This window comes from Penicillium canariense (genome assembly GCF_028826845.1).
Source record: "Penicillium canariense strain IBT 26290 chromosome Unknown utg000006l_segment0_segment0, whole genome shotgun sequence".
NCBI lineage: Eukaryota > Fungi > Ascomycota > Eurotiomycetes > Eurotiales > Aspergillaceae > Penicillium > Penicillium canariense.
Window position 1 is genome coordinate 237,248 of NW_026622733.1, and position 13,199 is coordinate 250,446.

At 56.9% G+C, this 13,199-nt stretch overlaps 3 protein-coding genes across 3 annotated transcripts; 2 read left to right on the top strand and 1 right to left on the bottom strand.

Annotated features, from left to right (window-relative positions):
* Positions 1–3,749: 3,749 nt before the first annotated feature.
* On the top strand, positions 3,750–5,588 carry N7482_008072 (uncharacterized protein; the record flags this gene model as incomplete). The annotated part of the gene is made up of 3 exons (XM_056690196.1): positions 3,750–5,140; positions 5,209–5,406; positions 5,471–5,588. 3 exons carry the CDS (start codon positions 3,750–3,752, stop codon positions 5,586–5,588), a joined length of 1,707 nt encoding a protein of 568 aa, XP_056539961.1.
* Positions 5,589–9,350: 3,762 nt separating this feature from the next.
* N7482_008073 (putative C2H2 transcription factor) lies at positions 9,351–10,592 on the bottom strand (the record flags this gene model as incomplete). Its single annotated transcript, XM_056690197.1, has 1 exon — positions 9,351–10,592. The coding sequence occupies one exon, from the start codon at positions 10,590–10,592 to the stop codon at positions 9,351–9,353; it is 1,242 nt and encodes a 413-aa protein (XP_056539962.1).
* A 1,965-nt stretch (positions 10,593–12,557) lies between these two features.
* N7482_008074 (uncharacterized protein) lies at positions 12,558–12,761 on the top strand (the record flags this gene model as incomplete). Its single annotated transcript, XM_056690198.1, has 1 exon — positions 12,558–12,761. The coding sequence occupies one exon, from the start codon at positions 12,558–12,560 to the stop codon at positions 12,759–12,761; it is 204 nt and encodes a 67-aa protein (XP_056539963.1).
* Positions 12,762–13,199: the final 438 nt, after the last annotated feature.

Below are 13,199 nucleotides of genomic sequence, written 5' to 3' on the forward strand. Positions count from 1 at the left end.
TAAGTTAGAGAGTTGATCGTGGTGGAATTGCGGTGTGTGCTTTTTGAGGGGTCCCCTTGCGCGTTTCACCGCTGGGACGCGGCGCAGCGCGTCGCAGCGAAGGGCAGAGATGGTGTTTGTGTTGTTTGCTCCAATCACTCCACCTTGATGGCATGACATCCCGTGATATCCCGTGATGCAGGACCAGACCTGCCTGCTCTCACCGCTGTCCTATGGTTGAGCCTCGCTTGGAAGAGCCGCCGTGGGGCATGTTGGACACCGTACACCGTATGGAGTCCATCGTAGTGAGTCAGCCTATTCGGGGTAATCTTTCGATGAAGTCTTACGCGCATATCAATATGCTAGACGGACCCAGCGGGTCTTGATTCACGAGCTAGTGACTATTTTGACCCGATTTCGCATCTCTGTACGGAGTAGTCAGTCGCAAATTCGCCCAGGCTACGGATATCCGTCCTCCGTACGGTAGTTTCGACCCCTAGTTCAATCGAAGGATGGGATGGATTTGCGGGCAATCGACGGAGTAGAGCCCATTCATTTTACACCGATGAGCGGGGGCGCTCAAGTCGATCATGCAAGATTGAAACTCAACCGAGAGGGTCCTGTCCGACACTCATCCTCCCGAACGTCATGGTCATAGCGTGGTCGGGTCCTCATGCATGGCAGCTCCAGAGGGCAGATAACCGGCCACTTCCCCGGCCAATACCCAGTTGCGGCTGCCAGCAGAGGGAACCACCTATCCACTTGCACACCTCTCGTGCTTCGAGAACAAGCCCCCCAGCGAGCCTTGGGGCTCCGTGTATGCACGCATTGCGGCCCGGTTTGCAGAACGAACAGGACTAGTCGCGCCGGGTGCCGGCAACCACGGCAGCCGTTTGCCTCAGACGTGCAGGACGGTGTGCAGGTTGTGTAGCCGAAGGAGGCAGCAGCTACGGCTGGCAAGTGGTCCAGTACAGAACAAGAGGCCCCGCTCGATGTACTGGGCTGGGCTGGGCGGTTCAAGGCCCATCGCCGACTAGATGAAGGACGGAGCATTGGTTGGGAACTTGGACGTGGTGACGGATTCCGAGATGGCCAGGCTCTCATGCATGTAGAAGGAGCATTGCCATCATTCATCCGATCATCCACATCTGGCCAGAGTTCGGACTCCATCTCCGTCGCGGTACCTCCACGGAGTCGTCTAGTGTACCGTCGTACCAAGCTAAAGAGGGCTAAAGAGGTACCAATACTTCCCCGTACTTCCAGCACCGGAAATATTGGACAAAGTACTTCCAGTCCTGGTACTTTGGGTCCGTACGGACGTTGGGCGTCATCTCCGTGGACGGTGGCTGGATGAGGACCATGGAAGACTTATTTTTATCTAGCGGGGTGATCGGGTCAGCACTTGGCCTCATTCGGTCCACGTTTAGTCCAGAAACCCGTCGAAACCTCGTCGAGAACCGACCGCCCGTATTGTCCTGCGGCTGGCGGTCACCTTATCACGTCCATGCGGCGCCACCATGCAGACCGATGACCTTGTCTGTCCTAGACAGGCTGATGCGGTCGTCGTCTCGGGAGGGGGTTGTGGTGGGGGAGGGGAGGTCGGTGGAAAAAAAAAGTAAAATGCAAAGTCAAATCATCAGTCGCCAACTGGGCGAGTCCTCATGGGGGAGAGAATTCACCCAGACCAGGGGACGCCGACGCGTTGTCTGCCGGAGTCTGATAGGCTGTGGCATGGCCTTGGCAGCCAGAAGGAGCGGGGGGGCCGAGGGATGAGGCTGCGTTGGCCCTGCGGCTCTACGTAAAGTGAGGCTGACGACCAGCAACAAAAGAGGGGGCGCGAGCGCGGAGGACTGAGGCCCCATCTGCGAGGAGCCGTCCATGTGAGTGGGCGGGTGGACTGAAAGGGGGTGAAGAACCCACTTGCCCGGATTAGCACCTCCCGAAGTTACATAGGCTGGTTAGTTTAATTTAGGCCGGAGCAGGACACGAGTCGCGCAATGATCTCGGGGCGGGCCGCGCACTCCTTTTCTGGAAGTAGCAGGGAACAGGGAGAATGGCCGATTGCCAGAACGGAGCCAGTGCGACTCCGTCATGGGCGGTTGGCAAGGGTGCCAGCCAGACAGGATCGTTCGGGTTCTGAAACACACAACGTGGATCATGTTGCGTTGGCAATCCTTCGGAGCCAGGCGGGTCAGGCCACGGCTGGGCATGGGGGGAAAGGGAGGAAACGCCCGCAGGATGAAGCCGGTGATGGTCGAAAGAGCGGGAGTCGCAGAAGGCGCGATCATGATGACCGGTGGATCCTGATTGACGGGATAGGAAGGTCTCTCGGTCAGAGCCAGCGAGGTGGATTGTAGGAGGAGAGGAGGATATCTGGCACGGGAGGACTCCCAAGTGGAGACGACAGTCGTGCAGCTTCCCTAGCCGGGTTTAACCCCGGGGGAAGGAGGGGCAGCATGGGCATGGATGGAAGGACCCAAAAGGTGGGCAACTGACGTGCCAGTCATCGGCCACGATGTGCCGGCTGAAGATTCCGACGTCTGTTGGCCTGGTACCGGACGAGTCGTACGCACAGCGAGGAATAGTGGAGCCTGCAAAGGAGAAAAGGAGGGCGCGTTGACGAGGGCCACCAAATCCTCCGAAGCGATCATCTGCCGTGGTCAGCAGGAGCAACTCTGCGATCGCGTCCCATAGGACGAGCCGTCAACCCCTCGAGTCCAACTCGAGTCACCTCCCCAGGATGATCCAGTAGAGTCCCCCGCCCAAAGCCAGAGAGCCGCCGAAGGGATTCCCGTCGTTTCCAGACTGGCAGTGCCGACCTGCGGGGAATCAAGCAGAGAGCCTCGGACAGGCCCACACGGCCTGCTCAGAGCCTCATTCCGCTCCTGACGTCGGATCGCTCAGTCTCTTTTTTTGGTTCTTTTCGTTCCCTGGTTCCCTGCGGCTGCAGACGATTCTCAATCTTTCGCGCCTTCTCGTTGACTGGCCCTTCGTCCTGGGAGCCCTGGAAAGTGCTGGGAAGCCCTGCTGGCCTTGCTGGCCTCGCAGCGTGATCGGCCCGTGCTCCCCTATCGCGCTTAGCTCATATTGCTCTCCCCCTCCTGCCGAGCCTCTTCTGCCCTTCACTTTTTGTTCCCTTTTGTCCCTCTCCGTGCTTGTTCTTGCCACGATCTCATTCGTGCGGATGGCGTTGGTCAGTTGGCGGATCCGTTGAGCCTCATCCGACCTCACCTGTCCCCTTCCCGTCCCCTCCACCCTGGGTAAGTCGACTCGTCCTACTCTTCTTCCCCCTTCCCCTCCCGGCCCAATGTTCGTTCCCTTTCTTTGTTATCCTATGTAGGTCAGCTCAGGTCAGGTCGGATCGGACCGGACCGGACCGGATCGGTTCAGATTCAGATTCAGATTAGCGGGCATCTGTTCGCTAGTCTTAAGGGGCGGAGAGCTTTCGTCAATCCGCTGCTTTAGATCCCGAGCCCGCGCAGAGCCTCAATCGCGGTCGGGTCGACTGGTCCCATCTGGCCTCTGGCATCTTGCAGTCTTCGATCCTCTGTGCTTCTCGTCCCATGTGGTCGCAGGTCGCAGGGACATACTTCGCAGGCCTCCCAGCTAACCCACGCATGCAGGTCGATCGGACATCTCACCCTTGCTGATGCTGTGCACGCAAGTCCATCCACTCTTTCTCGATCATTGCGGCGAGACTCTCTCCAAAGCAGAGCTCGAGCTCACCCTCCCCGAGGCGACGCGGGCTCTATGCTCCCTTCCCCGTCGCCATGACGTCTGATATCTATGACTCGGACGATGCCATGGGCCGGTCGCCGCCGCCCAAGCCGCAGGAGATCAAGTATGAATCGGACGAGCCACCCCCGCCGTTCGTGACGAGCAACGATGGCGACACCAAAGCCCAAGCCCAAGCCCAAGCCCAAGCCCAAGCCCACGCCGACACTATGGGAACGCCCGATCGTTCCCGTAAGCCGCACCTGCCGGAAACCCAGACCCAAACGCATCTCGGCGACTCGGTACTGATAAGCTATCTAGTGCCAGACCGTCCGGATATCGCGGCGCACGCCCGCGACTATCCGTACTCGGAATGGTCGCCCAAACAGGATCGGCCACCCCCGTTGGATTGGAAACAGCCTCCGCCCCCACCGTCGATGGATATAGATGAGGGAGCTAGGGGAGGGAAAGGTACGGCAGACGGAGCAGGCGGAGGAAGAAAGGACACGGAAGTGGAACAGGCACGCGCCCGACCTCCCGCATCAACTCCAGCCGAGAAGGAAGCCAAGCTCAATCCCGTGGTGGAGCAAAGAGGATCGCAATTGCACGCCCAAGGGAAACGGGACCGCGAGACGTCGTTGTCGCCGCGCAACCAACCGTTCCCCGCGATCCTGCCACCCCCAGCGCCGCCGTCCGACTTGAAGAACGACTTTGTCCCGCCGAGACAGCGTCCACGCCTGCAATCCATCACGGCCATTCCTCCGGTTCGACGGCCCTCGGAGGACCTCCTCACACGATCTCCGGAATTGGGCCATCGAGTTTCTCTACCTTCTCTCCAGTCCCTCTCTCCCCCATCCTCAGTGGCAGGCACGTCGCCAGATTCCGGCCACCCCAACAACAAAACCCTCCCCTCCATCCAATCGGCGCTCGGTGGATTTTCACCCAGCGAGTTCCCTTCCACTCGACTCAACGGGCTCCCCCCACCATACCCTTACGCGTCCTGTCCAGGCTCCGCAACTTCATCGGATTCACCACATGACCGCCAACTACCGCGGCAATTCCTCCCATCGCATATCCCACCCACTCCCTTCTCCCAACACCTCTCCCCCATCAGCGCCAAAGATGCCTCCAACAACCCCTCCCCTGCATCACAACCCTCCTCGGCATTCTGGCGCGGTCCGCCCCTTCCTCCCCCACCACCCCCTCCGCCAGCCGCCGACACCCCGCATCATGCGCCTACGCCCTACGAGATGTCCCCAATGACTGCCAAGAGCCCGGCAACCAGCTATCCCACGCCCACGGAGCAGCTCGCGCCCACCCCGGGGTCCAGTGAACGGGCCTCGTTTAGCTCGGCGGTGCCGGTAAACGGGGCTGGAGCCACGGGCAGTTACAAATGCACGCATCCCGGATGCACAGCAGCGCCATTCCAGACTCAGTATTTGCTCAAGTACGTATCCCACGGTCGTCTGCGGCCGAAGAAAACGAAAGACTCTAACGTAACGTCACAACGATCAGCTCTCACGCAAATGTGCACTCACAAGATCGGCCTCATTTCTGTCCTGTGGAAGGATGTCCCCGTGCGTTGGGCGGAAAAGGCTTCAAGCGCAAGAATGAAATGATGCGCCATGGCCTGGTGCATAACTCGCCCGGCTATGTATGTCCTTTCTGTCCCGACCAGCAACACAAGTATCCCAGGCCAGACAATCTTCAACGGTGAGCTCCCCCGGCGAACAGCTGCCATGTGCGGGACGAGCAACTAATCGGAGGTCTTCTGCAGCCATGTCCGCGTCCACCACGTGGATAAAAGTAAAGATGATCCCATCCTCCGTCAGGTTCTCGCCCAGCGCCCAGCTGGGAGCACGCGAGGGCGGCGGCGACGGATGAATTCTGGTTAACCGTTTGAATATCACTTCTCTGCTGTGGGAATAGTCTTTGTTAACACCCTCGGTTCCCTTGAGAGCGCTTTCTCTGGGCTCTTGATCGGAGCATATATGCATGGACTGACCTATGTGGCCGTCATGGCCATCCTCGCTGCATCACGCCCTCCCCACCTTCGACTCTCAACCGACACAACACACCCATATTTACGAGTAACGAATTTCCATCTGATATCCTTCCTCGAGATCTATTCTTATTCATATTCTTGTCGACATTACTTTGTTCCCGTTTCAGCACAGCACAGCACAGCACTGTTCTCTTCCTTCGATGATACCACATGTCACCCTGTTAGAAGCATGATGATACACGGGCCATTCGTTTCTCTGTCCTACCAAACTCTTCCATTCAGACCGCACAGCGTGTGTTTGAGTTTTCTGCCGATGGTCCACTCGTTTTACTATACTCTTTGTTCTTTTCTACTTCTCTTCTTCCTTGTGGTTATCACTTAGCATAGGTGCCAGCTCGAAGGCTTTTTCCTTCAATCCTTTCTTTCTTGCTCGTATGTGGAAGTGATCCTAGGTTGCGGCAGCAAATCTCCGGGAATTTCGATCTTGTTTCCATCTTTCTTTTTGTGGGTTCAGAACTGGTCCGTTCTGTGCTAGGTCACGTACCTGGTGCGATGGTTGTAGGTAAAAAATGAATAGCAATGCTGTAGATACCTCTGGTGCGCAATTGAACTGCTATCACTCTAGTACGTTACCGGCAGGAAGTTTCCATTAGAAGGTTATATCCCAGATGATCAAGAGGCCCATGCCATCCACAAAGTCAGAAGCCTCGCGAGAGGTCAGCATGCACCACGCTCGCGACGCCATCCCATCCTGTCCTGCTCTCATCACCACCTGCGCTTCATCTCACCAACCCAACTCACCCAACGGCTGGTAGATATATGGCCCTGAATACTACCATCAACCCACCCGTGCTTCAATCCCGATCTCCCCCTTCCCCCTTCTTCAAGAATCAACTAAGACCCGCCCCAAATCAAATACAACCTCTACAAGGAGCCCCCACGATAACCGAAATACCACCTCACACTCCCACGGCCAGCCTCATCCCAGCCCCCAACGTCCCGTTGGCCTCTCACCCTTCCGTCACACAGCACACAAGACACGAAACACTTAGTCCACCAGCACACCCATCACAGCATACAAATCTAGCGTACGGAACACGCCAGCCTGAACCCACGCCTGACTAGGACAGACTTTTCTCGGTTCCCAGGCCCCTTATGCGCGACCCATTCTATCCATCCCGACCACACAGGATTGTGCGCCGCAGACGCTGTTTATCGCAAGTGCCCCACGTGCCTTGAAAGAAGTTTATAGCTTCCGGCGCGGTGGATCCACCTCGAGCAGTGGCAGATGCTTTTGGCATCCAATCATTCTGGACGTCCAGGTTTTCAGGGACCGGAACTGCCTCACACTACACCTTCGAAGCTACGAAAGCAAGAACTGGCGACTCAATTCCTGCTGCACAGCAGAGAGTGATCGGCCAAGCCATCTTGTCCCGGGCATACGGCGACAGTGGCGAACTTATAATACAAGAATAGTTCAGTGAGCTTGTCTTGGAAGGAGGTTCATCCTGGCTTTTGACGCGATGGGAGATGGCAGACAAGGGACAGATTGGACGGTATGCGAAACTTGCCGGGTGGACCCTACTCCCTTTGTGCAAGCCGTCTTATTGTACAAATCTGTTATCAGCCTCGTTGTGTCTATGCTTCGAGAAGGGGGCCCCGACTTAGATTGCTAGATTCGCCCGGCATAACGCAGAGACGGAAAAGTCAAACACAATGTTGGGTATCGGCTACTCGGGGAACTCGTGACTATCAATTCCCAGGATCAGTAACGAGGAGGGTTTGATGAGATTGAAAGCAGGGCTAGCATTCATACCATACGCCCTTTCTTCAACAGAAGCTCTACCATCGGCTGGAGAGGTCGATCGGAGGGCGGAGGTACCTGCACGTCCATGAGAAGGGTCCTTGGGCGAGACATCACAGTCATTTCGGCATCGCCTTTTCGACAAGGTTCGATGTCAGTCTCCCACGCCCCAGAGAGCCAACTAGGCAGTGCCAGGTAACCTTAAGTTAGTATTGCACGCAGATTAGTCTATCTATCGCCTAGACAGGCTAGACATAGAAGGGCTAGCTAGGGAGAACATACTAGACCTGACACTTTCGCTACGATTGCTTAGCACCAGGAAATCCACATATCCGGCGTTCAACGTTCGCCTCTACAGTCTCTCAACGAATGCATACACTTGCGCCCGATGGGTCCGACGACAACTTCCCACAAATAGCACACAGCCCACGCCCACGAAGGGGGCCAAATGCTGACCTACCAAGCCAAGCACCTCATCGCATGACGAGTAGGGTAGAGCTACCCTGCGCCCTAGCCGGGCCTTCCGTGGACCCCACGCATGGGAACTAAATTCGATAGAGTTGTGCATCCCCTCGCGCTCATTACCCGAATAGTTATCGGCGCGTATATCTATGATTGCAACTCCCAAGACCTTAAGTTGTACACCGTAGCGTGCGCGGTCCCAAGGACGCAGGGATGGCCCCGCCAGCCACGTAAACATCGAAACAGCCCCCTCTCAAATCAGGGCAATGGGGCCAAACCCCCAGCATCCAAGCACCTCAACGGGACGAGGATTCGTCAGGGTGTACACTACGCCGTAAATGGAAATGGTCGCGGGGGCGGCATGAGCAGCTAGGGACGGACTGATTCGGTGTGTATGCTGCGCTGGGAATCCCGCCAAGGCATGGAGGCTCGGCGCCGATCCGAGTGGGGTCCCCGACTCGCATTCCCCTCCGCAGACTGTGAGAGCGAGGACAGGGGGTTTGGCTGGGCTTGAACATTTTGAACATTCTGAATAATTTGAATACTTTACATGCAGTCTGACATGTCAAGGGAGAAGGAGAGGGGAGAGGGGAGAGGGGAGAGGGGAGAGGGGTGCAGTGGAGTGCAGTGGAGGGGTAACTATTCCGCGTAAGCACCTGGCAGGGGGAAGGCGGAACGCGAGGGGGCCGCGGGCCGCGACGTACACGACGTCGGGCACTGCATTCGCCCACGTCGAGATGTAAGCGTGTAAGCATGTAAGAAGGAATGAATGAATATTCTATGATGAATGTATGGAAGTGGCGAGTTGGGAATTGGGCGTGGAGGGGTGCGGGGTCGCATTTGGCTGGGTGGATTGGTTATTGCGACGTACTATAATTACTAGAGCGGCGGAGTATGCGCGGACGTCGCCAGAGGCACATCAGGTGGATCACCCCAATGACCGCGGTGGAATAGAATACAGGTTAAATGAAGCCAACTGGAAGAAGCCAATCATTGCAAACTCAATCAATTCAAACAACTCAACCAATGTGTAATCCCATGTATGAAAGCGGTCCCCGTGTGAATGATGCCAGGCCCGTTTTCTTCGAGGCCTTTTTCACCCGTTTCAGTTGGAACACCGTAAAAACGCCCTTCTAGTCCGAGCCCTGCCAAAAATGAAAACTGAATGAAAATGAAAATGAACCATAGACGCCCAAAACAAGATCCATCCAGGTTCGCCGATTCACCACCCGCTAGCCCCCATGTATTTAGTATTCATACAGGTCAAGATAGAAATCTTGGGTCCACATTCCAGACCCCGAATCCAGATGGAAAACCCGTCATCCCCCCCCCAAAAAAAAAAAAAAGAAATCATTCCAACATCAACGTAACACACAGCTCGCGTCATCAGCGACTACCACCGCGCTGATGAATGCGCCGCACATGATCTTTCATGTTATCCACGCGGCTGAAGACCCGCCCGCACCCGTCCCACTCACAAACAATGCCCGGGTTATGCTTCGCCTCGTGGCGAGCACGGTCCTTCTTGCTGGAGAACCCGCCCTGCTTGGATTGCGGGCAACCCTCGTGCCGGCAGAAGAGGTGCTTGCGGTGGCGGTTGAAGTGCTTCCGGAGGTCACAGCCTCGCCGGAAGAGCGCCTGCGAGGTGCAACCCGGGTGGGCACAGCGCCAGACGCCGTCGCCGGCGGGAATCCCGTAGCGCGTCAGGTCGGCGGGGTTGAAGGGGGGCGAGGAGGGGTGGCGGGAGGAGGAGGATTCAAAGTCGGAGAGGACGGTCGGGGCGGGCGAGGTGCTCATGGCGGAGCAGGAGTCGAGAGAGGGAGAGAGGAAGCTGCTGTCGTGCATGGGGCCGGTGTGGGAGGAGGCCGAAGAAGGGCCGCCAAAGGCGGGAAGAGGAGAGAACCATTGCTCCGCGGCGGTGCTCATGTTCTCGGTGAACGCTGGGTAGATGGTTTGGGGGAGCTCGGTCGACGGAAAGGCGAGTGGGCTGATTGCTGGGTAGGAGGTGGTCGACTGGAAGAGCCCGCCGGTCGGGTCACTCTCCATGCACCACTTGTTGATCTGCTGCGGTGTGTAACCAGACACAGCGTGAAGCTGTGGGTGAACCGCGGGCTGAGAAGGCCCGTAGGTATAGTACGACTGCATAAAGGGCGAAGCGGTGGCGGAAGCGATAGCAGGGTCCATGGACGGAGCAGACGGTCCCATCATCTCCGCACCAGAGGCATTGGACCACGCGTAAAGAGAACCCACGGCGTCGCTGACGGGAGAGTCCCGCTGGTCTGATAAATAGTTGTCGGGTGCCAAGAAGGACGTGACGTCCGGAGGGGCACTGGCAAAGCCTAAGGTGGGTTGGATCCCAACTGCATGCATGCTCGACGAGGCACTGACAGGGATCTCCGTCAGGCCCACCAGGAGCGGCGGTTCCAACGGGCCACAGGCGGCGCTGCCAGGCACGGGGGCGTCCAGGTCCTTCGCTTTACAACCCGCGGGCCTCATGATGGCCATGTCCGGCAACGAGGAGAGACGCTCGAGGTCAATCAACAGACCGTCTTGAGACAGCGTAGACAGAGCTTGGACCTCCCTATCAAAGTCGAGTAAGGTGCTTGTGGGGGAGTATTGGGCGCGCATAATATCAACCACTGTTCGGAGAACGGGGTTTGGATCTAAACTCCGGGCTGGTGAGCAGAGAACCTCGATGGGCCATATGCTAGATGGGAAGAATTTGAACAATTGAACAGTCGACCAATGGAACGGGAAGATGGAGAGTGGTTGAGCTGGCCCGGTAGACGTAAGAAAGCAATGGGGGATCCGGACAGGGTCAGAGTTATAAGCCTGTCTGCGAGGGTACCGAGCCAATGTCGATATTTAAACACGTGGCTGGCAGGGCTTATCTTCACGGACAATAGCGTTTTCCAAGCTGAAGAAGGGGACGGTGAGTGCGACGGTGAGGAATGATGACACTTCCTCTCTCTGCCGGAGTGTCCGATCTGTATATAAGAGCAGAACGGGGAGGCAGTGCTTGGCATCAAGCCCAGCCAGGCGTTCCAAAGAACGGGTTTAGGAATTTCCAATGGGATCTGCAACCAGATTGACTCAGATGGGAGTGGGTGGTGGGGGGGGAGGAAAGGGCAGGAGAATTAGAATAGAATAGAAAAAAAAAAAAAGGGAATCCTGCATCCTGGCCGTTGAATCACGAAGACGAGGACGGATGATGGGTGTTGGGAAGGGCTCAGCAGGAGTCCCGAACCCGTCGAGCCACTAGCCAGCACGGAAAGCAGTCACAGAAGCAGCACAACTGGGGTGAGTAGTAGCGTACCGCCCCTATGGGTAGGGTACGTGCTGGTCGGATCGCAAGAACCATGATGATTCAGAGTGATTCAGATCGTTCGGAACCGGCATGGCGGCCATGCATGATTTGGCAGACACGATCGACGTAAGAGCTGTACGAGCGTAAAAGGCGCAGGTTCCGGGACATATGCTGGTGGCCCATTGGATGGCTCGAGTAGGGCTGAGGATGGGGTCGGTATTGCACCGGCTGTGGAATGGCCCTAGCAGGGGGGGAGGGATGAGAGTCCCATCAATTGCCCAAACTGGATTTGGTATCGTCAACGATGATTGGCCCGCTGTACGAGGCTGTACTAACGGTAGAGCAACTTTCGCAAGGCCGAGCCGGAGAGGGCATGCTGCGCATCGTCCAACCTTTTTCAGAGCGACAGTGCGCCTGCTGATTGGCCGGGGGTATGCGGACTCCACCGGGCGACGTACAGACGGACGGAGGACTGGCGCGGGCTCAGCCACCCTCCGACACAATATCCTTTTCAGGTGCCTAGGCAATTATTAGCAAAGATGCCGGGGTCGGGGTACTTTGTCCCGTACCGTAGGACAGTCGGGGGTGTCATTGTCACGAATGGGTTTCCCGACTCGGAAGATCTTTGCCCATGTGGAGTCCAGAAGGATAGAGACCCCCTTTTTGCCCTTTTTGCCTCCCCCACTACACGCTACCAACTATGGAAGTATGGGGCCGTCATCTACTGCGCGTAGATCGTTGAGGAGCAACCCACGTCCCCGCCTTGCCAAATATCAACACACCTCTTACGGTCCCGAACCGGAGTCCTGAAAGATTACAAATAGAATCAAATAGAATAAATGGCAAACCAAGCAAGAAAGAGAGATACTAGCGACTCTGACCAGCCCATCCTGTTGTTCTCCGGAGGGCTGGACGCAACGGCGACATAAGGTAGCATCAATTGCGTGGTCATGCTTCGAGGGTAGTATGAGCCCAGCCCAGCTGCCGAGAGGGACCAACGAAGGGCGGGTTCGAGACACCGCATGCTACCTCGTCGATCCTTCCTGAAACAAGCAGGGGAGTCACGTTGGTAATCCAAGCTGGGGGGCTCGGGGCCGAGGGAAAGGGATTAATCAGAATCAGCCCAAAGGTACTTGGACCCTCAGCTGGGACCCCGACCCGACACCGACGAATATAGCCGGGACCAGATCCCTGTCGGGGCCGGAGCGGCGGCGGTGATTGGCCATGGGGCACGGGTTTAGTGCTTAGCCCACCCTGGGGCCAGTCAGAGACAGTCAGACAACCCTATGGAGGCGGTCGGGGGGCTTTCCCCAAACGCGAGAAGCGGTGTCGACCAATTTAACGATGATATGCAGTCCCGAGCCGCAGATGTGGCGCCGCTCCGTATAGATCAAAGCGAAAGGCCGCAGAATGCTGCGCCCGCTCCTACCGGACTAGGGATAGTAGCGGCCGAGAAGGAGGTCCAGAAGGAGGTCCAGAAAGACGTCTAGAAGGAGGTCCAAACGGCTGCCCAGCTGGCCAGCGACCGTCGCGCATAGGGCTGAAAGCCATTGTTTGCCTGAACTCAGAGTGCAGGTGATATCAAATTGCCATGCGCTGGCAGCTGGCATCATGCACGATCCTCCCGTGGTAGAGCCGGGGAATCCTCTTGGTATAGGGCTGGGCAATCCTGAAGCACGGATGACGTGGGCGAGGACGGGAAAACGAGCTCGCCCGAATCCCACCAAGGTCGCGAACAAAAGGATACATGATAGACGAGAGCAACGCAACCAAGAAACAAAACCAGGTGGGTTCGCAGGTTGACTTCCGCCCCCATTGTCTCCAACGCTATGGTTCCTTGAAATGATGATGATGTCTTGAATTGCCAACTCCCAAAAGGTAAACTTCTATAAAAATAGGGCTTCTCCCCACACAATGTCTCTAATTTG